Genomic DNA, 25851 nt, shown 5'->3' on the forward strand with positions numbered 1-25851 from the left:
AGTTTTATGGAAACTGACAAACAATATTCCATGTTTAGATCAGGAACATTTCCGGATAACGAGATACATTGACACCAATTACCGTGGAACATGAACCAATTGGACTACACTATCTATGGATGTAATGTTTCATCATCATTCTTTATCAGACACTGTTTCTATGGTTCCATGTACCACTTTTCCAGACCATGTTTTCAGGTTTGACATTACTGTACACTCACCGGCCACTTTATTAGGTACACCTATCTAGTACTGGGTAGGACCCCCTTTTAACTCCACAACAGCCTGAATTATTCACGGTGTTGTACGTTAAGAGATGCCATTCAGCACACCACTGTTTTAAACGGCTGTTATTTGAGCATTTGTGGCCTTTCTGTTAGCTTGAATAAGTCTGGACATTCTCCTCTGACCTTTCTCATTAACAAGGTGTTTTTCCCCACAGAACTGCCGCTCACTGAATGTGTTTTGTTTATCGCACCATTCTCTGTAAACTCTAGAGACTGTAGTGTGTAAAAATACCAGGAGGGCAGCTGTTTCTGAGATGCTGAAACCACCATGTGTGGCACCAACAATCATACCACGGTCAAAGTTGCTTAGATTACGCATCTTGCTCGTTCTAATGTTTGGTCGAACAATAACTAAAGCTCTCTACTCTATATACTCTATATGTTGAGTTGCAGGCTGCCACATGATTCTCTGTTCAAAGGAGCAGGCTATTTGCATTAACACGCAAGTGGCTAGTGAGTGTATGTATGTAGGCACTTGTAATTGCTTTTTCAATACTGACAACTCGTTACTGATGATTGATTTCACATTGTGGTATGAGTATATAGTGAAATTAGTGGTATCCACCTACAACAACATAGCGATAACATTCAGCCGGCAGGTGATCCAGGTCACAACAGAGGTCAAGCAGTGGGAGGAGGAAGACGAGGAAGACGTATTGGTCAAACGAATGTCAGGGGACAAGCACCCCTTCTGAGAGGTGGTCGTGGGCCTCGTTTGAGAGGTGTGGGGGAACGTGGTAGAGGACAAGGCCAGGGACCAAGACAGCGGCAGCAACAGCAAAGAGTGTCCAATGAAATCTGAGTACAGAGTAGGTGATGTGACTAAATGGGTTCTTACTGTAATTTTCCCTGCAGATTTGAGACTAGGCCAAATAGGGGACGCAGAGGCAGAATTCTGACTGACCAACAAGAGCGGGCTGTGGTCAATTTGGTTCAGGCCAGAAATGATATTCACCTTACAGAAATTCGGCAGCACATGTTGGACAATAATGACATGTTCAATAATGTGGAAGCCATAAGTTTGCCGACTATTGCGCGCATGCTGAAAAGGCACCAGGGGTCTCTAAAACAGCTATACCATGTGCCTTTTGAAAGAAAAACAGCTATACCGTGTGCCTTTTGAAAGAAAAACAGCTATACCGTGTGCTTTTTGAAAGAAAAACAGCCATACCGTGTGCTTTTTGAAAGAAAAACAGCCATACCGTGTGCCTTTTGAAAGAAAAACAGCTATACCGTGTGCCTTTTGAAACAAAAACAGCTATACCGTGTGCCTTTTGAAAGAAAAACAGCCATACCGTGTGCCTTTTGAAAGAAAAACAGCCATACCGTGTGCCTTTTGAAAGAAAAACAGCTATATCGTGTGCCTTTTGAAAGAAAAACAGCCATACCGTGTGCCTTTTGAAAGAAAAACAGCCATACCGTGTGCCTTTTGAAAGAAAAACAGCCATACCGTGTGCCTTTTGAAAGAAAAACAGCCATACCGTGTGCCTTTTGAAAGAAAAACAGCCATACCGTGTGCCTTTTGAAAGAAAAACAGCCATACTGTGTGCCTTTTGAAAGAAAAACAGCCATACCGTGTGCCTTTTGAAAGAAAAACAGCTATACCGTGTGCCTTTTGAAAGAAAAACAGCCATACCGTGTGCCTTTTGAAAGAAAAACAGCCATACCGTGTGCCTTTTGAAAGAATAACAGCTATACCGTGTGGCTTTTGAAAGAAAAACAGCCATACCGTGTGCCTTTTGGAAGAATAACAGCCATACCGTGTGCCTTTTGAAAGAAAAACAGCCATACCGTGTGGCTTTTGAAAGAAAAACAGCCATACCGTGTGCCTTTTGAAAGAATAACAGCTATACCGTGTGCCTTTTGAAAGAAAAACAGCCATACCTTGTGCCTTTTGAAAGAAAAACAGCTATACCGTGTGCCTTTTGAAAGAAAAACAGCTATACCGTGTGCCTTTTGAAAGAAAAACAGCTATACCGTGTGCCTTTTGAAAGAAAAACAGCTATACCGTGTGCCTTTTGAAAGAAAAACAGCTATACCATGTGCCTTTTGAAAGAATAACAGCTATACCGTGTGCCTTTTGAAAGAAAAACAGCTATATCGTGTGCCTTTTGAAAGAATAACAGCTATACCGTGTGCCTTTTGAAAGAAAAACAGCTATACCATGTGCCTTTTGAAAGAAAAACAGCTATACCGTGTGCCTTTTGAAAGAAAAACAGCTATACCGTGTGCCTTTTGAATGAAAAACAGCTATACCGTGTGCCTTTTGAAAGAAAAACAGCTATACCGTGTGCCTTTTGAAAGAAAAACAGCTATACCGTGTGCCTTTTGAAAGAAAAACAGCTATACCGTGTGGCTTTTGAAAGAAAAACAGCTATACCATGTGCCTTTTGAAAGAAAAACAGCCATACCGTGTGCCTTTTGAAAGAAAAACAGCCATACCGTGTGCCTTTTGAAAGAAAAACAGCTATACCATGTGCCTTTTGAAAGAAAAACAGCTATACCGTGTGCCTTTTGAAAGAAAAACAGCTATACCGTGTGCCCTTTGAAAGAAATGCAGACAGAGTGAAGCAATTGAGGACTGAGTATGTTCCTGATGCCTGTTGTGAAAAATTCCCCCAAAATTCTACATCATTGTAATTCTCTTTCCAAAATGTATTTCTAGAGGGTGATGGAGCTGGATGCTGATGAAAACCTTCACAAATTCCTATTTTTGGATGAGGCAGGCTTCAACCTGGCCAAGACAAGGAGGAATTTCATTGGCCAGCGGGCAACCAACCAAGTACCTGGACAACATGGGGCCAACATCACCATGTGTGCGGCTATATCGGAAGACGGTGTGGTGGGACGCAGACCTCTTATTGGATCATATAAAGCAGCTCTCCTTGTGTAACCTTCTTGATGAGATAAATCAGGTCTGTAGAGCTGATGTCATGGTGGGACACAAACCTCGTATTGGATCATATAAAGCAGCTCTCCTTGTGTAACCTTCTTGATGACATAAATCAGGTCTGTAGAGCTGATGTCATGGTGGGACACAAACCTCGTATTGGATCATATAAAGCAGCTCTCCTTGTGTAACCTTCTTGATGAGATAAATCAGGTCTGTAGAGCTGATGTCATGGTGGGACACAAACCTCGTATTGGATCATATAAAGCAGCTCTCCTTGTGTAACCTTCTTGATGAGATAAATCAGGTCTGTAGAGCTGATGTCATGGTGGGACACAAACCTCATATTGGATCATATAAAGCAGCTCTCCTTGTGTAACCTTCTTGATGAGATAAATCAGGTCTGTAGAACTGATGTCATGGTGGGACACAAACCTCGTATTGGATCATATAAAGCAGCTCTCCTTGTGTAACCTTCTTGATGAGATAAATCAGGTCTGTAGAGCTGATGTCATGGTGGGACACAAACCTCATATTGGATCATATAAAGCAGCTCTCCTTGTGTAACCTTCTTGATGAGATAAATCAGGTCTGTAGAGCTGATGTCATGGTGGGACACAAACCTCGTATTGGATCATATAAAGCAGCTCTCCTTGTGTAACCTTCTTGATGAGATAAATCAGGTCTGTAGAGCTGATGTCGTGGTGGGACACAGACCTCGTATTGGATCATATAAAGCAGCTCTCCTTGTCTAACCTTCTTGACGAGATAAATCAGGTCTGTAGAGCTGATGTCATGGTGGGACACAAACCTCGTATTGGATCATATAAAGCAGCTCTCCCTGTAACCTTCTTGATGAGATAAATCAGGTCTGTAGAGCTGTCGTGACCTATGTCATTGCGTGGGATAATGTCAGGTTCTACCATGCTCAAATGGTGCAAGCATGGTTTCAGGCCCATCCACAATTTATCACCCTGTACTTACCCCTATACTCTCCTTTCCTTAACCCGATTGAGACATTTTTCTCCAAGTGGAGGTGAAAGGTATATGATAGGCGCCCTCAGGAACAAGCCACCCTTCTCCAGGCCATGGATGATGTATGCAATGACATCACGGCAGACCAGTGTCAGGCCTGGATTCACCCTGCCCGAAGATTCTTCCCAAGATGTTTGGCCAATGAAAACATCCATTGTAATGTGGATGAGAACCTGTGGCCAAATCTACAAGACAGGTTTGATGGAAATATAGAAGTACAGTAATCAATCCTTTGTTTTGTTTTTTACAGTAAGCCAGGGGAGGAACACTGCAGTTGACGTTTTACTGTAGTGTTTTTCTTTTTTGTAGCTAATTATTTTAGCTTTGATTCAAGGAGACCTATGTTGTGATTTTATTGTATTTCCTCAATGCATTTCAGATTTTGTTCAATGATTCCAATGTGTCTGTAGTATCACTACATGAAACACGTATCACTAGTCATTTTACAGTGATGTATTTACGTGTAGTACCATAATGAAACACGTATCACATATTTTGTACTACAATATTTAATGATTGTATGAACAACTATACAGTGAAACTATCGGTACATTGTGTTTGGGTGATCTAAATGAATGTTCCTATGGTATTTCATGATGAAAGAGTTATTTGAACCAGTGCAAGGTTTCTTTAAAGATATGAATGCACAATACATTGTTTTGAACATTGGACAGCCTGTGTAACAAGTGATGACCGTTTTGTGTCTAGAGTTTTGAAAAATGACCACAAGATTCTGAAATTAGTGCCAAAGGGATTGTAAAAACTGTAAATAGCCATCACTAATTGGCTTCCACCCGGTTACGCAACCTTGCACCTTAGAGGCTGCTGCCCTATATACATATACTTGGAGTGACTGGCCACTTTAATAATGGAACACTAGTCACTTTAATAATGTTTGCATACTGCTTTACTCATCTCATATGTATATACTGTATTCTATTCTACTGTATTTTAGTCAATGCCACTCCAACATTGCTCAATCTAATAATTATATATTTCTTAATTACATTATTTTACTTTTAGATGAGTGTATATTGTTGTGAATTGTTAGATACTACCCTACTCTTGGAGCTAGAAACACACCTGTCACACTCTGATCTGTTTCACCTGTCTTGTGCTTGTTTCCACCCCCCACCAGGTGTCTTCCATTTGTCCCCATTACCTCACTTTGTATTTATACACTATGAAGTACCTCAGAAAACAAACGTTCACTTACAAAACCCATCTACTCACAAAAAAAATAATTCTACTTAAAACACGCACAACCCTTTTTACAAAAAAACACATCGAGCTACAGTCACACTTGTTGTCCACGACGACCATGAGGATGCTGAAGAGAGAGCGAGAAAGAGAGAAGGAAAGAGGGAAAGAAAGAGAGAGGTCAATTCAATTCAGTTTGATGCTTGAAGGTTAAGTAATGCTGCTCCACCAATACGACATTACCCTGTATGCAAATAATATGAGTGTCTATTAGTGCCTAACACCTAGGTAACTGTGTTCCAAGTAACTGACACAGCCCTCACAGTCGATGTTGCCTGTGGTCTCTTTGATGGTACGTTCAGAGACAAATTTAGGGTAGGTACTCCGGGTCACATTGTACCATCATGGTCTTTCCCCTCAAGCTTTGGGCTGGAAATGGGACATGTAAATGTTAACATTCTAAAAATACAAGAATTTAACACATTTCAAAATGCTGTTAAATAAATAAAGCTGAAAGACAGATGATGGAAAATAGGTCTGTGTTTATTGAGATTTTAGCAGCCTTCTTAAAGGAAGGGGGTTTGGGTTCAAGGGTAGAGGTCAGCATTAGGGGTTATAGTCAAGGTAACAATAACATTCTTAAAACAGGCAAATGTTCATATTTCAGTTTGCAGCCAGAGCTCTGAACTTGATTCCTTTCATGGAACTTAAGTATGTTTGTTTTTATCCATCACATGCATCTTTTTACTCTGTATGAAATGTTCACTGCTGTAAAAATGAAAAGCAGGCTAAATAAATGGACTTCAACCATCCTGTAATCTCTTACTTCACATGATCCCTGTCATCTCCCAAAATACAGAATTAGATTCTCCAAGATAATGCTACATATATTTAGCTCAAAAAATAAAACAATTGCAGATATATGTTATCATTTTTATCAGTTTCTTTTCAATTGTAAAGATAGACCACTCTTTTTAAAAGGTGACATTTTTTTCTAGTTCTTTCATAACTGCCTTGACATAGAAGGTCTTATTTTCTACAGTGCAGGTAAAGTACACAGGGATATTGATTTCTTTGCTCTGTAATGCTCTCAGAATGTCATCATTGCATCACAATGCTTTCTCGTAGTTATTTCTCAGTCTGATGGTCATATGGTTTCCCTCTTGGAACAGTGTTCTATTTATCTTGAACAATGCCTTCTTATTCATTATTTCTCTGCTGGTTAGCGATAAGCAACTCAGTTAGTTATGAGCAAGTTCTTCTGGTTGGCGAGGCTCCCTGCGCTTCGTCAGCATTTGATGGTGTGTTAAAGCCGGTCTATCAGTCTCTCCAGTGTTGGGTCCAGTGTTGGGTCCAGTGTGGTGGGCTTCGGCGGCGGTATGGTCATCTGGTGAAGAGAGTGGCTAGCAGGGAGAGCAGTGCTCCTGTGAGGGGGGCAGACAGGCCTGCTGCTCCTCCACACTCCATGGCATTCTCCTGCAGCAGACACAGGGGGCATCAAAACAGAGATACTAGAATTAATATATACACTATGTATCTATATGGTTCAGACAATATACAGATGGTCACATACGTGCTAACTGTCACATTATTACTCAACCAAAAACAGGTGTTCATGTACATTTTCATGTCATCACAGAGCAAATACATACTACGTACCTCCGGGTGGAAAGGATGACATGATTCTGGCCGCTTCCTGTCCTTCTGAAACTTCAGCCTATCACATTTCAGAGATTCGTTGTGTTCAGAGGGGTTAAGGATGGAAATACTGATGAACCAAACCTCAGATATGCATTTAACTGACACTGTGGTGTCCGTTTCTGCAACATCATTGTAGCTTGATGAGAAACAAAAAACATATTGCACGCTTCAAAAAGACCTACATGTATGAGAAATGTATTAATACCTCTGACTATGAAGTAACTCAGAAGCTGTTGATGTTCTCAGAAAACAAATGTTTGAGTTCACTTACAAAAGCTCACTCAAAAACCCTTCCTAGTAAAAACACACTCAAAACCTTTTTTACTAAAAAACACACTTAATATTCCCAAACTTCACAAGGATATACATAATCTCAATGGGGTCCATGGAAACTGGAAGGGTGGAGCTACAGTCACATTTGTTGTCCACGACAACCATGAAGAGGTTACTGCTGGGAATCTGCTGAATAACAAAAGATCTGAGAACAGACAGACAGACAGACAGACAGACAGACAGGGCGACAGACAGACAGACAGACAGAGCGACAGACAGGGCGACAGACAGGGCGACAGACAGAGCGACAGACAGACAGGGCGACAGACAGACAGGGCGACAGACAGACAGAGCGACAGACAGACAGAGCGACAGACAGACAGACAGACAGACAGAGATGAGTCGATTCAGTTGCTGCTTGTAATATTATCCCACTAAGGCATGATCCTGTAAACACTATCAACACAGGTTAAGTGAGTTTATAAGTGCTTAATGCAAAGGTAACTGTATTCCCAGTACCTGACACAGCCCTCACAGTCAATGTTGCCCGTGGTCTCTTTGATGGTACGCTCAGAGACAAAGGCAGGGTACTCAGTATCACATGGCACCAACATGGTCTTTCCCCTCGAGTTTTGGGCTACAAATGAGACATGTAAATGTTAACATACTAAAAACACACATGACTCTCTCTCACACACACACACACTCATTCATGCATGTGCACACACTTGAGCTCACACACACATACTGACCTTTGACAGAGAGGTCAACATGCCACCAGCTGTACAGGTTGAATTCCAGCAGGAAACTGACGAGGAAGACACAAACATACACATTCAAAATGTACATTTATATAACAAACCATTTCTATGTGGTTGATAATCAGTGGATCTTTAATAATTGTACTATATCATGGTGATAGTATTATTCTCACATTACTAGTTCAGTCAGGAGCCATTTCACAATGGAGAAGGGCTGGAAGAGAATCAATTAAACATTTGCATTAAGTGGATTTAACATTGACTTGATGTAAGGCTAGTAAATAATTTTGGGGTGGAACTTACATGCGATAAACAGTGTCCACTGTCACTGCTGCCAGCATACTCTCTACAGAGAGCCTGGTAGTCATACAGATTGATCCTACAGGGACGAGACACTAGGACATTAGTGTGTGTATGTGTGTGCACCAATGTGTGTAGGCCATGGCGGTGTGTGTTCGACTGTGTAGGAGAGACATTGTAGGTATGATGATTGTAATATTATTGCTTCTCTAACCTCTTGAAGGAGCCAATGAGGAGAAGCTTGGTCATAACAGCAGCCTCCACCTCGCCAAAGAACTCCCCTGTCTGAGGAAGAAAATATGGTTTATTTAAAGGCAAATACTAAGACCTAGGAGAGCAACAGGCCACGGGACAGACATATGTGTCTTGTGTATGTAAGTGGTACCTGAGAGTAGTCTTCTGTGACCAGAATAAAGCCGTTGTTGTCTATGAGGTAACACTTGATGTCCTGAGAATAGAGAAGATAGGAAGATACACATCATCAGCACAGGACATAATACAGCAATTCAATAGCGTGTGGGAACAGAGAAAGGTCAGAGACGATACAGACGGGAAGTGGGAAAGATAAGTCAAAAAGAGAGAGGCCCAGAAACCAGAAGTAGAATGAGGGGAGTTTCAGACAGGGACTGTTCTGTTCTTACCTCATTATCACAGCTGATGGTGCACTTCCCATCCAGAGCAGCACACTGTATCAAATCAATATGATGAATCATTTCATTCAATAATAAATACATAATGTCACTGGAGTTTGAATGAGTGAATTTGTGTGTGTGTGTGTGTGTGTGTCTACCTGTCTGCTAGCGGTCCAGAACTTCCTCTGAAAGAAATTCAAGTTCATTTGAATCCCAACGGCTATAGTGGATTTGAGAAAAACAGAACTGTCAGCACACTGTACATCTAGTAGAGGAAGTAAGCATTTATGTAAATTGTGTCAATTCTTTATCTATATATTCTGTCTGTACATTCTGTTTATTGTGGTCAACACTATTTCACCAGGTGTAATTCCTGTTACGTGTATATATGGTGAATTAAGGTGATTCTGATAAAGGGGTCTCTTGAAATGTCTTCAATGGGCATTTATATAGAAAATATGACAGTTAAAAGTTTAGGCCAGGAAAACCTTACAGTACTCTAAATGAGGGATTAGTGAATTTACATGCAACAATGGGTGACTTCCTGTCATCCAGCAGCTGTATGGCGGTGCTGGCCAAAACCACACTCTTATTCTCATTTCCTGAGGAGAAACAGGAAAACAGAAGAACACAGACATTAGCAGACATTTAACAGAAAAAAATTGCATAAAAATTGACCAAAAAGTATTTGTCAGTAGCTAGGTTCCATCCAATTGGCAACAGATTTGAATGGGAATATTCTAAAATCTGCATAAAAACAACATGCACATTTTCCAACCAGAGATGTGTTTCCATCAAATGACTTCCCTACATCAAACATGTCTAACAAAACACAGGTTTAAACAAGAAAATACATACCATATATATATATGGTATGTATTTTCTTGTTTAAACCTGTGTTTATATATATATATATATATATATATATATAGTGGCTTGCGAAAGTATTCACCCCCCTGGAATTTTCCTACTTTGTCGCCTTACAACCTGGAATTAAAATACTTTTTTTTTTGGTATCATTTGATTTACACAACACGCCTACCACTTTGAAGATCCACAATATTTTTTATTGTGAAACAAACAAGAAATAAGACAAAAAAACAGAAAACTTGAGCGTGCATAACTATTTACCCCCCCAAAGTCAATATGTTGTAGAGCCACTTTTTGCAGCAATTATTGCAAGTCTCTTGGAGTACGTCTCTATAACGTGCCTATTCTTCAAGGCAAAATTTAGCGCCATCCATCATTCCTTCAATTCTGACCAGTTTCCCAGTCCCTGCTGATGAAAAACATGGATGGTGTTCTCTTGGGAGGTGTTGGGTTTGCCGCCAGACATAACGTTTTCCTTGATGGCCAAAATGTCACGCCCTGACCTGAGAGAGCCTTTTTGTGTCTCTATTTTGGGTTGGTCAGGGTGTGATTTTGGTGTGCATTCTATGTTTTGTTTTCTATGTTTCTATGTTTTGGCCGGGTATGGTTCTCAATCAGTGACAGCTGTCTATCGTTGTCTCTGATTGGGAATCATACTTAGGTAGCCCTTTTTCCCTCCTTTCAGTGTGGGTAGTTTACTTTTGTTAGTGGCACTATAGCCCTGTAAGCTTCACGGTTGTTTCTTTGTTTGTTGGCAACATTTTAAATGAAACGAAAATGTACGCTAACCACGCTGCACTTTGGTCCACTTCTTTCGACGGCTGTGACACAAAAAGCTAAATTTTAGTCTCATCTGACCAGATTACCTTATTCCCTATGTTTGGGGAGTCTCCCACATGCTTTGTGGAGAACACCAAACGTGTTTTCTTATTATTTTCTTTAAGCAATGGCTTTTTTTCTGGCCACTCTTCCATTAAGCCCAGCTCTGTGGAGTGTACGGCTTAAAGTGGTCCTATGGACAGATACGCCAATCTCCTCTGTGTAGCTTTGCAGCTCCTTCAGGGTTGTCTTTGGTCTCTTTGTTGCCTCTCTGATTAATGCCTTCCTTGCCTGGTCCGTGAGTTTTGGTGGGCAGCCCTCACTTGGCAGGTTTGTTGTGGTGCCATATTCTTTCCATTATTTAATAATGGATTTAATAGTGCTCCGTTGGATGTTTAAAGTTTCTGATATTTTTTTATAACCCAACCCTGATCTGTTCTCCAAACTTTGTCCCTGGCCTGTTTGGAGAGCTCCTTGGTCTTCATGATGCCACTTGCTTGGTGGTGCCCCTTGATTAGTGGTGTTGCAGACACTGGGGCCTTTCAGAACAGGTGTATATATACTAAGATCATGTGACAGATCATGTGACACTTAGATTGCACACAGGTGGACTTTATTTAACTAATTATGTGACTTCTGAAGGTAATTGGTTGCACCAGATCTTATTTAGGGGCTTCATAGCAAAGGGGTTGAATACATACAGTATGCACGCACCACTTTTCTGTTTTTAATTTTGTATACATTTTTGAAACAAGTTATTATTTTCATTTCATTTCACCATTTTGGACTATTATGTGTATGTCCATTACATCCAAATAAAAATCCATTTAAATTACAGGTTGTAACGCAACAAAATAGGAAAACCACCAAGGGGGATGAATACTTTTGCAAGGCACTGTATACATAACACTACCGGTCCAAACACCTACTCATTCAAGGGCTTTTCTTTATTTTTACTATTTTCTACATTGTAGAATAATAGTGAAGACATCAAAACTATGAAATAACACATATGGAATCATGTAGTAACCAAAAAAGTGTTAAACAAATCAAAATATATTTCATATTTGAGATTCTTTAAATAGCAACCATTTGCCTTGATGACAGCTTTGCACACTCTTGGCATTCTCTCAACCAGCTTCATGAGTTAGTCACCTGGAATGCATTTCAATTAACAGGTGTTCCTTCTTAAAAGTTAACTTGTGGAATTTATTTCCTTCTTAATGTGTTTGAGCCAATCAGTTGTGTTGTGTCAAGGTAGGGGTGGTATACAGATGATAGCCCTATTTGGTAAAAGACCAAGTCCATATTATGGCAAGAAGAACTCGCTCAAATAAGCAAAGAGAAACAACAGTCCATCATTATTTGAAAACATGAAGGTCAGTCAATACGGGACATTTCACGAACTTTGAAAATTTCTTCAAGTGTAGTCGCAAAAACTATCAAGCGCTGTGATGAAACTGGCTTTCATGACGACTTTTGACTTTTGACCAGTAGTGTATGTATACCAAAATAAATAATTACAAAACATATGACAATTCTAGTGCAATTGTATTCACTCAGAAAAAAAAATGTAATTATAATAATTCAGGAAGATGTTATTATTTTTGTTATTATCAAATTGACGTTGCAGATAAAAAGCTTTACGTGATGACATAGTGCACATAAAAATACCTTTTCCACTTAAGTTCCCATGTACCGAATACAAAATACAAGTTCAATGGGTTTCCATCATAGTTTCAACTCTACTGATGGTTTACTCACAAAACAAATGTACCTACTCTGGTATTGGCACATGGGCTCAGCTCATCTATAACCTACATGGTGAGATTATGGACAAAAAGATCAAGATTATTTTTATTTGTCAAAGCGCAGCTAAGCATCGACGACAATGTCACCTAAATAAGACCCTAGATATTTATTGGGAATGAGCATCAAGCTCATCACCTTGCACTTTCACCACTCATTTATTTCATCAGTATCCTAATAAGCCCGGCGAGTTGTAGTGGGAGGACCACACAACATGGCAGAGCGTGACTCCAGGTTTTCTTCAATATGATGATTATTACCAAAGTATTGTCTCAAGGCTTAAACATCCTTCTTTAACCTGTCTCCTCCCATTCTTCTACACTGATTGAAGTGGATTTAACAAGTGACATCAATAAGCGATCATAGCTTTCACCTGGTCAGTCTATATCATTGAAAAAGCAGGTGTTCCTAATGTTTTGTACACTCAGGGTCCATCAACCCTTGAACAAATCACATAAATATGAGTGATACACCTTATCTAGCTTGAAGATGGCGCCATACCCACAGCTTTCAAACAGCAGGTTCTAACACAGGAGCAACCCACTATTCCACTCTGTATAGTTATAGAGTATAATGACATCAATAGAGCTCAGCCAGGTAATACAACACCCCTTGAGAGAGCGAGAGAGAGAGAGAGGAGAAAGAAGAGAAAGAAGAGAGAGAAGAAAGAGATAGAGAGGGATAGAGAGAAGAGAGGAGAGAGAGAAGAGAGAGGAGTGAGCGAGAGAGAGAAGAGAGGAGAGAGAGAAGAGAGAGGAGAGAGAGAGAATAGAGGAGAGAGAGAGAAGACAGGAGAGAGAAGAGAGGTGAGGAGAGAGAGAGAGAGAGAGATGGAGAGAGGAGAGAGGAGAGAGGAGAGAGAGACAGATAAAAACAGGTAGAGCAGGTAAAGAGGGAACAGTATGATTGTGATCTGATTCTACCTCTCCTCTCTTGCTATCAGTGGGGGGAAAGTGAGGCACATTAATTACACACAGGAGTTAGAGAGGTGAGCTGTACAGCATACCCTATCAGAGACACAGATACACAGTCTCCATGACAAACCTATCAGAGACACAGAATCCCCACAGAAATGCAGAGATACATACAACATGGTAAACTAAGAAGAACTTTCGAGTGTGAGAATGCACTACAGATGGTATTGCATCAGAGTGTTGGCTGAGTGAGCTACTGTATATTAGAGACACTGAAGAATGATTAAAAAGTCAACTTAGAAAAACTACACAACACACAAAATAGTATTTTAAAGGCAACAACAACCACACAATGGAAACACAGAACGAGCGATGGATGTATGTCCGTATAAAAACGTTTGTTAAACTTTGAGGTCGAGTAATGGTGTATTTAGTGGGTGTGGGATTTCTGGATGTAGTAAAGGTAAATTTAGTGTCAGTGTCTCCTTACCTCCAAAGGGGATGGAGTAGACAAAGGTGCCAGGGACCTGCTCTGCTGCTCTCTTATACCACAGAGGGAAGTGGTCAGCGTTGAACACCCCCTCCTTATCCTCCGCTGTCAGGAAGTCTCTGATGGAACACAGGAAGCCATGAAGGACTCAAAGGAGAAACTTCAAGTCACTGCTGAAACTACAAGTCATTGCTGTAATGCTTTGTCTCAGTGTTAATTTCACTAATTCATCAGATGCTCAGTATAGTGCTCACTGATTGGATAGATCCTCTTGCACAACAAACAGGTTGGTTCTAGAGAGGCCAGTGCGTGTGCCCAGGTAAGCAATCTCCACACCTTTATCTGAATTCCTGTAGACATGATGGAAGCAAACAAGTGTACAGTAAGAATATAATAAGGGGAGATAATCTGCATATTTGTCATGATATCACATAGTACAGAGGACAGTACGCTGGCGATGACAGGGGACACTTTGCTACATACAGTACCTGTGGTAATACAACAGGTGCAGGACAGTGGCAACGTTAGTTGAGAAGAAGTTAGTTCAGTTTAGGAGTTAGTCGGTAAGACTCACTCTGACTTGTTGAGGGCCAGGCCTGTCCAGTAGGCCTCCAGTGGGGCTGTGACCACAGCATCAAACAGAACCTCCTGGATCAGCTCCCTGTCACCTGCAACAGAAAGGAGTTGTTCTGGTTCACTACAGGAACCTATACAGACAGGACTGAGTCATCCCCCACCATCAATCATGACTAGATAACAGTACATTCTATTTTGACTCACATCATTATAATTAATTCCTGTCTTCTGAAGCAGATGGGATATTCAGTCCAGGAAACACATGACCAAGTCCTCTACAGACAGGGTATAGGGTTAGGGTTAAGGCTGAGGCTAGGGTTAAGCCTAAGGGTTAGGGTATAGTGTTAAGGCTGAGGGTTACGGTATAGTTGAGGGTTAGGGTATAGGGTTAAGGCTGAGGGTTAGGGTATAGGGTTAAGGCTGAGGGTCAGGGTACAGGGTTAAGGCTGAGGGTTAGGGTACAGGGTTAAGGCTGAGGGTTAGGGTATAGGGTTAAGGCTGAGGGTTAGGGTATAGTTGAGGGTTAGGGTATAGGGTTAAGGCTGAGGGTCAGGGTATAGGGTTAAGGCTGAGGGTTAGGGTATAGGGTTAAGGCTGAGGGTTAGGGTATAGGGTTAAGGCTGAGGGTCAGGGTATAGGGTTAAGGCTGAGGGTTAGGGTATAGGGTTAAGGCTAAGGGTCAGTGTACAGGGTTAAGGCTGAGGGTTAGGGTACAGGGTTAAGGCTGAGGGTTAGGGTATAGGGTTAAGGCTAAGGCTAAGGGTACAGGGTTAAGGCTGAGGGTCAGGGTACAGGGTTAAGGCTGCGGGTCAGGGTCAGGGTACAGGGTTAAGGCTGAGGGTTAGGGTATAGGGTTAAGGCTGAGGGTTAGGGTTATAGTTAGTAGGCCTATAGATCCCAGTGAGGTGTGGCTCACATTTGATGAGTGGTTTGCGTCCGGTCAGGTAGAGTTTAATAGCCTGGATCTGGGAGAGAGAACGGTGCTCATTGTACTCGTCTGTGTTGCAGTACGTCCTGTCAAATGAACAGGTAGAAACACACCCCAAAAATATATACTGAAGAAAGTCATACACTGTCTAAATACTACCAAACACTTAATGAAAAGTACCAACATTTTGGCCATAACATAACAGACACATGTGCTGTTATGTCACATGACTCAACATATCATGCCTACTGAGATTTACAGAGAGCAGTAGCCCTCTGATTTTTTCACATTTTGTTGTGTTACAAAGTGGGATGGAAATATATTTAATTGTAATTTTTTTTGGTCATAGATACTCCATAATGTGAAAGTGAAAATAAAAATTCTACACATTTTTACAAATAAAAAATGTAATAAATAATATAGTCATTTAATAAGTATTCACTCTTTTTGTTTAAGCACGCCTAAATTAGTTCAGGTGTAAAATTTGACTTAACAAATCACAGAATAAGTTACATGGACTGAAATAATAGGAGTTGACATGATTTCAGAATGACTAACCCTTCCTCTGTCCCCCATACATCCATCTGTAAGGTCCCTCAGTCAAGTATTGCATTTCAAGCACAGATTCAACTACAAAGACCAGGGAGCTTTTCAAAATCCTCACAAAGAAGGGCAGTGATCGGTAGATGGGGAACAAGACATTTAATATCTCTTTATGCATGGTCAAGTTAATAATTATGCTGAGCCTGTGGATGATGTATAAAAAAACCCAGACACGTATAGAGTAGTTCTCCTGAAATTAACTGAGCTGCAGGACAGGAAGGAAACAGCTCAGGGATGTCCCCAATAAGGTCATTAGCGATTTTAAAACAATGGCTCAAAGGCTGTGATGGGAGAAAACTGAGGCAACAACATTTTAGTGACTCCACAATAATGACCTAAAGACAGAGTGAAAAGAAGAATATAAGTATTCCAAAACATTCATCCTGTATGTGACAAGCCACTAAAGTCATCCCGGAGAGAAGAAAACATGGCAAAGAATACACTTTCTGGCATAAATGTCAAGCGTGGTGGTGGCTGCATCATGGTATGGGTATGCTTGACATCGACAAAGACTGGGGAGTTTTCAGGATAAAAAGAAATTCACCTTTCAGCAATAACCTGTAACATCAGGCCAAATCTACACTGAAGTTGCTTACCAAGAAGACAGTGAATGTTCCTAAGTGGAAGGGTTACAGTTTTGACTGAAATCTGCTTGAAAATCTATAGCAAGACTTGAAAATTGCTGTCTCATTATGAACGCCAACACCATGACAAAGCTTGAAGAATTTTGAAAAGAACAATGGGCGAATATTGCACAATCCAGGGGTGAAAAGCTCTTGGAGACTTACTCAAGAAGACTCACAGCTGTAATCTCTGCCAAAGGTGTTTCTAACATGCATTGACTCAGGGGGTGAAAAGTTATCAAATCAAGATATATCAGTGTTTAATTAATATAAAAATAAATACAAATTCTTCCCCTTACAGAGAATGATGTGTTGATCATTGACAAAAAAAATAGAAATAAATCCATTGTAATCCCACTTCGTAACACAATATAATGTGAACAAATCCAAGGGGGTGAATACTTCTGATTCCCACTGTATATAATGCTTGTCTGACCAAGCTCAAGCCTTTAACTCAACATTATCCATAACCTCCTGCATTACCATTCATCTGCCAGCGCAACATCTGGCTGTTCCAGGTCATGAAGCCCTGAAAAACACATGAACATCAGATCAGTGACACTCCAGCAGGGCCAGGCTCAGTGGGCTGATACATGGCCTTATGAAAAGGCAGACCACAGGTACAGAATACACAGATCCTATGTGAAACTGATGACGCACTGGTAGTTTGTTGAGTGAGTGTAGGATAGAAGGAGTGGGAGAGTGAATGACAAGAGTAGAGTGACACTTACCTGCTTCTACGGAGACGTTTCCTCTGAAGAAGAATTTGCCATGGCCTCTGGACAAAGCCACACCGACACTGAACACAGAAATAATATAAACACACACACACACACACACACACACACACACACACACACACACACACACACACACACACACACACACACACACACACACACACACACACACACACACACACACACACACACACACACATACACACACACACACACACACACGCACACACACAGAGTAGGGTGAACCGCAGAGATAGTCAACAGTTACATTCACATGTCATTCACTCACTGAACCAGCCCATCATGTCAACTCACAGAAGAACATCAAGAGAATTGATCAAGATAAATGGATAAATCAATAAATGTACTGAAAAGCTAAAGAATAACAAAGAAAAAACAGTTTATTAGAAACGATTGCAAATGTATTAAAAAAAAACCTGAAATATCACATTTCCATAAGTATTCAGACCCTTATTCAGTACTTTGTTGAAGCAGCTTTGGCAGCGATTACAGCCTTGAGTCTTCTTGGGTATTACGTTACAAGCTTGGAACACCTATATTTGGGGAGTTTCTCCCATTCTTCTCTGCAGATCCTCTCAAGCTCTGTCAGGTTGGATGGGGAGCGTCGCTGCACAGCTATTTTCAGTTGTCTCCAGAGATGTTTGATTGGGTTCAAGTCCGGGCTCTGGCTGGGCCACTCAAAGCCATTCAGAGACTTGTTCCAAAGCCACTCCTGCGTTGTCTTGGCTGTGTGCTTAGGGTCGTTGTTCTGTTGGAAGCTGAACCGTGGCCACAGTCTGAGGTCCTGAGCGCTCTGGAACAGGTTTTCATCAAGGATCTTGCAGTACTTTGCTCCGTTCATCTTTCCCTCGATCCTGACTAGTCTCCCCATCCCTGCCGCTGAAAAACATCCCCACAGCATGATGCTGCCACCACCATGCATCACCGTAGGACTGGTGCCAGGTTTCCTATAGATGTGATACTTGGCATTCAGGCCAAAGAGTTTCTCAAGGTCTGAGAGTCCTTTATGTCCTTTTGGCAAACTCATGTGCCTTTTACTGAGGAGTGGCTTCCGTCTGGCCACTCTACCATAAAGGTCTGATTGGTGGAGTGCTGCAGAGATGGTTGTCCTTCTGGAAGGTTCCCCCATCTCTACAAAGGAAATCTAGAGCTCTGTCAGAATGACCATCGGCTTCTTGGTCACCTCCCTGACCAAGGCCCTTCTCCCCCGATTGCTCGTTTGGCTGGGCGGCCAGCTCTAGGAAAAGTCTTGGTGGTTTCAAACTTCTTCCATTTAAGAATGATTAAGAATGATGGTAGCCACTGTTTTCTTGGGAACCTTCAATGCTGCAGACATTTTTTGGTACCCTTCCCCAGATCCGTGCCTCGACACAAACTTGTCTCGGAGCTCTACAGACAATTCCTTCAAGCTCATGTCTTGGTTTTGCTCTGACATGCACTGTCAACTGTGGGACTTTATATAGACAGGTGTGTTTTTCCAAATAATGTCCAATCAAATTAATTTTCCACAGGTGGACTCCATTCAAGTTGTATAACTATCTAAAGCAGGTATTCCCAATGCCGTCAGGGGTATGCCAAATAAAAATGTGATTCACATAAATAAATAATCATTTTCAAGCAGTACCTTTATATTTTCCAACAGGGCTAAACATTTGGGTGAGGTTTGTTTTCTCACCTGAGTAGCCTCGTTTCACAGCCAAAAATAAAATTAAACCATCTAGTGTTCAGCGAAATAACAACACAATGTCAAATACAGGTAGCCTAGTCAAATAATTAACATCCATCACATTAACCATTACTCTCACAGGAAACCTTCACTCTTGTAAAGACATTTAGAAACGTAACATAAACATTTGAAAAATAAACCACAAGAGTTTTTTGAGGGGCTTGAAGCGTCTTATATGGTGAGCTACCGAGCTACCGAGTGGCTAGGACAGGCAAGCCCCATACTATTGTGGAGGACTTAATTCTCCCTGCTGCCACGGATATGGCTGGGACAATGCTGGGGGAAAAGGCCCAAACTAACAATACAGACAATGTCTTTATCAAACAACACTGTTTCATGATGCATCAGTGACATGGCAGGATATGTTTTTAAACAATTTCTGCTTTGCATACAAGCCAATGAATTATATGCGTTACAGCTGGATGAATCAACAGATGTGACGGGCCTGGCACAGTTCCTGGTATATGTCCGTTAAGGTTTATGGGGGTTAATTAAGGAATACATCCTCTTCTGCAAACCACTGGAAACCAGGACAACATGAGAGGATATGTTTAAAGTACTGGACATCTTTGTGACATCAAATGGACTTTGGTGGTCAAGATGTGTTGGTATCTGTACTGATGGAGCAAAAGCCATGACAGGGAGACGTAGTGGAGTGGTAACGCGCGTGCAAGTAGTTGCTCCAAACGCCACTTGGGTACACTGCAGCATCCACCGAGAGGCTCTTGCTGCCAAGGGAATGCCTGACAGCTTGAAAGACGTTTTGGACACTACAGTGAAAATGGTTAACTTTGTTAAAGCAAGGACCCTGAACTCTCATGTATTTTCAGCATTATGCAATGACATGGCCACGACCACGTAACGCTTTTACAACATACAGAAGTGCGCTGGTTATCAAGGGGCAAAGTATTGACATGGTTTTTTAAAATTGAGAGACGAGCTTAATGTTTTCTTTGCTGACCATGATTTTCACTTGTCTGACCACTTGCATAATGAAGAGTTTCTCACACGACTGGCCTATCTGGGTGGTGTTTTTTCCCGCCTGAATGATCTGAATCTAGGATTACAGGGACTCTCCACAACTATATTCAATGTGCGGGACAAAATTGAGGCTATAATTAAGAAGTTGGAGCTCTTTTCTGTCTGCATTAACAAGGACAACACACAGGTCTTTCCATCACTGAATGTTTTTTTGTGTGCAAATTAACTCAAATGTGATATAGCAAAGCACTTGAGTTAAAAAAATACATATATATTTTACCTTTATTTATTACTAGGCAAGTCAGTTAAGAACAAATTCTTATTTTCAATGACAGCCTAGGAACAGTGGGTTAACTGCCTGTTCAGGGGCAGAACGACAGATTTGTACCTTGTCAGCTTGGGGGTTTGAACTTGCAACCTTCCAACACTCTAACCACTAGGCTACCCTGCCGCCCCAGTAAGCTGGGTGCGCAATTGCGCAGGTACTTTCTCGTAACGGACTACACAAACAACTGGATTCGTTATCCCTTTCATGCCCTGCCTCCAGTCCATTTAACGATATCTGAACAAGAGAGCCTCATCGAAATTGCAACAAGCGGTTATGTGAAAATTGAATTTAATCAGTAGCCACTGACAGATTTCTGGATTGAGCTGCGCTCAGAGTTTCTTGCCTTGGCAAATCACGCAGCTAAGACACTGATGCCCTTTGCAACCACGTACCTATGTGAGAGTGGATTCTCGGCCCTCACTAGCATGAAAACTAAATACAGGCACAGACTGTGTGTGGAAAATGATTTAAGCCAGACTCTCTCCAATACAACCTAACATTGCAGAGTTATGTGCATCCTTTCAAGCACACCCTTCTCATTAACCTGTAGTGAGTTATTCACCATTTCTGATGAACAAATAAGGTTTTATATGTACAATGGCTAAATAAAGAGCAAAATGATTGATTATTCTTATAATATTATTTGTGCCCTGGTCCTATAAGAGCTCTTTGTTACTTCCCACGAGCCGGGTTGTGACAAAAACTCAAACTCAAACTCATGTTTAATAAATGTATCATATAGTGTGTGTGTGGCAGGCTTACAATGATGGCAAAAAACAACATTTGAGAGTGCGCTGACCCTGGTGGTTGAATGTTTTAAGGGGTATGGGACTATAAAAAGTTTGGGAATCACTGATCTAAAGGATGATCAATGGAAACAGGATGCACCTGAGCTCAATTTCGAGTCTCATTGCAAAGGGTCTGAATGTGGAAAAAGTCAAGGGGTCTGAATACTTGCCGAATGCACTGTACATTAAACATTAGAGAATGTATCAAGATAAATAGGAAACTGCGCAAACCTGAAGGGCGTTCCCTTGACTTCAGTGTAGTAGTAGTCATTGTGCATCTTCAGCAGACGTTTCTGATAGCACAGAGGAAAGCACGAAGCATGAGGACTCATCCACTGATTTCATTACAGTCCACAGTCTTTGATATACAGTAACTGTAAGAGTCATTCTCCTCCTCCCGTCTCACCCCTTTGTCCACTGTCTTCTTCACTTCCATGGAGAAAGTCCCAGTCTTCCTGTTGACCATGGCATTACGCAGCTGAAACAGAAAAACAAGCTGTAAGGAGTCTGTGCAGTTCTGGTGTCATCATTATTAGACACCAGTAGGTGTTATATTTGTTCAGTTTGATCAGACCAGCATTCAATCAGAGGCGCGTTACAGAGTAACACACTGGACAGCCGATAATGCCCCTTTTAAAGGTAATTTACGCTTGAGCTGACATCCGCAGCGTTTACCATGAATGTGATCTCCACGAATGTCTGGGACATTGCTTTTAAAAGGCACCTTGTTGGCTGTCCAGTGTGCTACTATATAACACGTCTTGGATTGAATACGGTCAATAGTATTATTATTTAAAATTAAACCAGTCTGTCTGTATTAGGAATCAGATGTGTGTATAAAGTTTGTTATGTCAGGGTTTAGACGTACAAAGTCATCCTTGTCCTCCCACTCCACCTCAGACAGGTCCACACTGCTGTAGTTGGGTTTCCTCCTCTTCTGGCCCTTCTGGTACTGAGGCACAGAGGAACACACGTTTGAGGGAAACAGTTTCAGATTTTGGTTGCACTGTGGATGTTCTGTGTAAACAGCACATTTCAGGCCTCCCGGGTGGTGCAGTGGTCTAACACACTGAATCGTAGTTGCTAGCTGTGCGACTAGAGATCCTGATTCGAGTCCAGGCTCTGTCGAGGCCGGCCGCGACCGGGAGACCGAAGGGGCGGCAAACAATTGTCCCAACGTCGTCTGGGTTAGGGGATGGTTTGGACGGCAGAGATGTCCTTGTCACTTCACGCTCTAACGACTCTTGTGGCAGGCCGGGCACATGCACGCCGGCACGGTCACCAGGTGTACGATGTTTCCTCCGACACATTGGTGTGGCTGGCTTCCGGGTTAAGTGGGCATTGTGTCAAGAAGCAGTGCGGCTTGGTTGAGTTGTGTATCGGAGGACGCATGGCTCTCTACCTTCGACTCTCCCGACTCCGTACGGGAGTTGCAGTGATGAGACAAGACTGTAACTACCAATTGGATACCATGAAATTGGGGAGAAAAAGGGGTAATTAAAAAAAAAAATAATAATAAAATGAAACCCATTTCAGAGTGAACCTTTTATAAGGCCTCACTAACACTGTTTTGCTCAAAACCAGAACACTCGTAGCCTGATCAAGCAGACTGACTCACTGTGCAGAATGTTGACCGCTCAAACAGAATGTTGAGCTATAGTGTCATCAGGCTGGTTCCACCAGGTTAGAAGTCCCCAGTTCAATAACGCCTAATTGATCAGTTCATTCAACAACCAATAACATAAAAACATCCAGTCCAATAGAGTCTGGTTCAAGATCAGAATACACCACCCACAGTCACATCACAGTCTACGACACAGAAAAACCCACACAGGGGCACTAATTTAACACAGACACTGTTACACACAGATCCACTAGAACATGTTTCCAGGGGGAACCCAAGCAGGATCCCAGAGAGTAAGTGTCTATGGTCTAGTCTACAGTTACAGGTGAGTGTCTATGGTGCAGTCTATGCATAGGACAGTTACAGGACAGGAGGGTTACCTCAGGGTTACTGTTAGCTCAGTTAGCCAGGGCCAGCCAGACCTACAGTACTATCAATGGTCTGTATCCCTCCCTGCATGCATATATCAAAGGAAAAGGTGAGGATTATAGATTGCTACCGAGCAAGTTGGGAGGCTCACTCACTCAAACTGGTTCTGTTTTTAAAAACACTCATATTCATTGGCGGCATTATATGTATTAACAATTCAATGAACCGCTCTCCTGCTTTCTATATAGTCCAAGGTGTAGGTGCAGGTTAGGGCTAATGCAATGTTGTGGCAAGGTTACAGTTAAGGTAAGGGGACAAGTGTATTTAGGAGACAGTGTATTACCAGTGGCCTCAGGTCTGGATGGGTCAGGATGTAGCCGTTGTTAGTGATGGCAAACGCGTAACCGTGGATACCCAGCTGAAGGCACACAAATAATATAGAGATAATTGATTACATGAAGTAGAGTGTATGAGAACAGTAAATGACAATGCGTCATCACTTTGGGTTATTAGACACTGTACCAGGTGTTTAGGGATGATCTTCATAAGTTCCTGTAGGGGAATGTCTGTTCCCACTACCCCTAGGAGAATACCCTGGTTCTTCTGTACGGAGAGGAGAAACAGACAAGACTCAATGACAGAGAGAGAGACAGACTCAATGAGTATCACACAGACAATCAGATGGACAGAAAGAAAGAAAAATACAGACTGACAGACAGACACACACAAAGACACACACACTTACCGTCTCATTCTTGGTGCTGAACACAGGCATGGCCACAGTGGTCATCAGGCTGGGGCCCTTCTTGTTTCTGGACTAAGACAGAACACAGTGTCAGAGACCATGTCTACTGAGATTCCTTATGTTTTAACTATCACAGGCTGTTGCTACAGTATTCTCTTTCTGACTGATGCTAAATGCTAATCTGAGTCAACAGAGGAATTTAAGCAACAATATCCATCCGTGCCAAGTTTTCACCAAAATATATTTCACCAAACAGGCATGTTTATACAAAATAAACATGTCTGGCGGGCGGCAGGTAGCCTAGTGGTTAGAGTCAGGTAGCCTAGTGGTTAGAAACAGGTAGCCTAGTGGTTAGAGACAGGTAGCCTAGTGGTTAGAGACAGGTAGCCTAGTGGTTAGAGACAGGTAGCCTAGTGGTTAGAGTCAGGTAGCCTAGTGGTTAGAAACAGGTAGCCTAGTGGTTAGAAACAGGTAGCCTAGTGGTTAGAGACAGGTAGCCTAGTGGTTAGAGTCAGGTAGCCTAGTGGTTAGAGACAGGTAGCCTAGTGGTTAGAAACAGGTAGCCTAGTGGTTAGAAACAGGTAGCCTAGTGGTTAGAGACAGGTAGCCTAGTGGTTAGAGTCAGGTAGCCTAGTGGTTAGAGACAGGTAGCCTAGTGGTTAGAGTCAGGTAGCCTAGTGGTTAGAAACAGGTAGCCTAGTGGTTAGAAACAGGTAGCCTAGTGGTTAGAGACAGGTAGCCTAGTGGTTAGAGTCAGGTAGCCTAGTGGTTAGAGACAGGTAGCCTAGTGGTTAGAAACAGGTAGCCTAGTGGTTAGAGACAGGTAGCCTAGTGGTTAGAGTCAGGTAGCCTAGTGGTTAGAGACAGGTAGCCTAGTGGTTAGAAACAGGTAGCCTAGTGGTTAGAGACAGGTAGCCTAGTGGTTAGAGACAGGTAGCCTAGTGGTTAGAGACAGGTAGCCTAGTGGTTAGAGACAGGTAGCCTAGTGGTTAGAGACAGGTAGCCTAGTGGTTAGAGACAGGTAGCCTAGTGGTTAGAGACAGGTAGCCTAGTGGTTAGAGTCAGGTAGCCTAGTGGTTAGAGACAGGTAGCCTAGTGGTTAGAGTCAGGTAGCCTAGTGGTTAGAGTCAGGTAGCCTAGTGGTTAGAGACAGGTAGCCTAGTGGTTAGAGACAGGTAGCCTAGTGGTTAGAGCTAGTAACTGAATGGTTGCAGGAACAAATCCCTGAGGTAAAAAATCAGTCGTTCTGCCCCTGAACAGGCAGTTAACCCACTGTTCCTAGGCCCTTATTGAAAATAATAATTTGTTCTTAACTGACTTGCCTAGTTAAATAAAGGTAAAATAAAAAATAAATAAAATAGAAGACAGTCTCAGAGCTCCCAACTCTCATGCATTGGCTGTGAGACACGTATTTGACCCTCTTGTCACACTCACACGCCACACCTCTTATATCTCACGCAGTGAAAAATACTGTATTTAGTTTTCTAATTAGTCCATTGTAGAGTCAGTGTGTTAACTTTTCAACTGTACTCCAAATATTTTTGAAATCGTAGTATTTGCGCCTGCAACTTAACATCATGAGCAGAACCTCTATCATTGTCCTGTTTTACCACAGCACTGTGAACCGCGGCACATTGAAGCATATGATTGGTCTATTTATGTAAGGGATCAAGGGAATTGGATGTGCATTTCATATATACACTGTTGTCAACAAAATTACAATATGTTTTAGCAGGGAAGTTTAGTAAGGTGACCTGATTTGTAACTATGAAAATAATTTTGTCAAACATATTGTGAACCCCAAAGTGTACGTTTGAT

General features: G+C 41.8%; 1 protein-coding gene across 2 annotated transcripts in view; it reads right to left on the reverse strand.

Moving 5' to 3' along the window:
* Window positions 1–5934: 5934 nt before the first annotated feature.
* The window catches only part of LOC110529018 (voltage-dependent calcium channel subunit alpha-2/delta-3-like), a 76044-nt gene continuing 56127 nt past the window's right edge, over window positions 5935–25851 (reverse strand). The window contains exons 15-38 of one of the 2 annotated variants that reach the window (XM_036983997.1): window positions 24034–24105; window positions 23811–23891; window positions 23632–23706; window positions 22164–22247; window positions 21702–21773; window positions 21527–21588; window positions 17443–17510; window positions 17195–17240; window positions 15474–15571; window positions 14556–14649; window positions 14236–14331; window positions 13982–14100; window positions 9604–9681; window positions 9238–9299; window positions 9089–9133; window positions 8833–8895; window positions 8662–8732; window positions 8451–8526; window positions 8321–8361; window positions 8139–8194; window positions 7906–8023; window positions 7479–7591; window positions 7072–7154; window positions 5935–6888 (exon numbers count right to left, since the gene is read on the reverse strand). In XM_036983997.1, coding sequence (XP_036839892.1) covers window positions 6796–6888; window positions 7072–7154; window positions 7479–7591; window positions 7906–8023; window positions 8139–8194; window positions 8321–8361; window positions 8451–8526; window positions 8662–8732; window positions 8833–8895; window positions 9089–9133; window positions 9238–9299; window positions 9604–9681; window positions 13982–14100; window positions 14236–14331; window positions 14556–14649; window positions 15474–15571; window positions 17195–17240; window positions 17443–17510; window positions 21527–21588; window positions 21702–21773; window positions 22164–22247; window positions 23632–23706; window positions 23811–23891; window positions 24034–24105 — 1866 coding nt within the window. In that variant the 3' untranslated portion in view covers window positions 5935–6795. The remainder of the gene's footprint in view (window positions 6889–7071; window positions 7155–7478; window positions 7592–7905; window positions 8024–8138; window positions 8195–8320; window positions 8362–8450; window positions 8527–8661; window positions 8733–8832; window positions 8896–9088; window positions 9134–9237; window positions 9300–9603; window positions 9682–13981; window positions 14101–14235; window positions 14332–14555; window positions 14650–15473; window positions 15572–17194; window positions 17241–17442; window positions 17511–21526; window positions 21589–21701; window positions 21774–22163; window positions 22248–23631; window positions 23707–23810; window positions 23892–24033; window positions 24106–25851) is intronic. The other variant, XM_036983998.1, reaches the window with a different exon arrangement.

This window comes from Oncorhynchus mykiss, chromosome 7 (assembly GCF_013265735.2).
Source record: "Oncorhynchus mykiss isolate Arlee chromosome 7, USDA_OmykA_1.1, whole genome shotgun sequence".
NCBI lineage: Eukaryota > Metazoa > Chordata > Actinopteri > Salmoniformes > Salmonidae > Oncorhynchus > Oncorhynchus mykiss.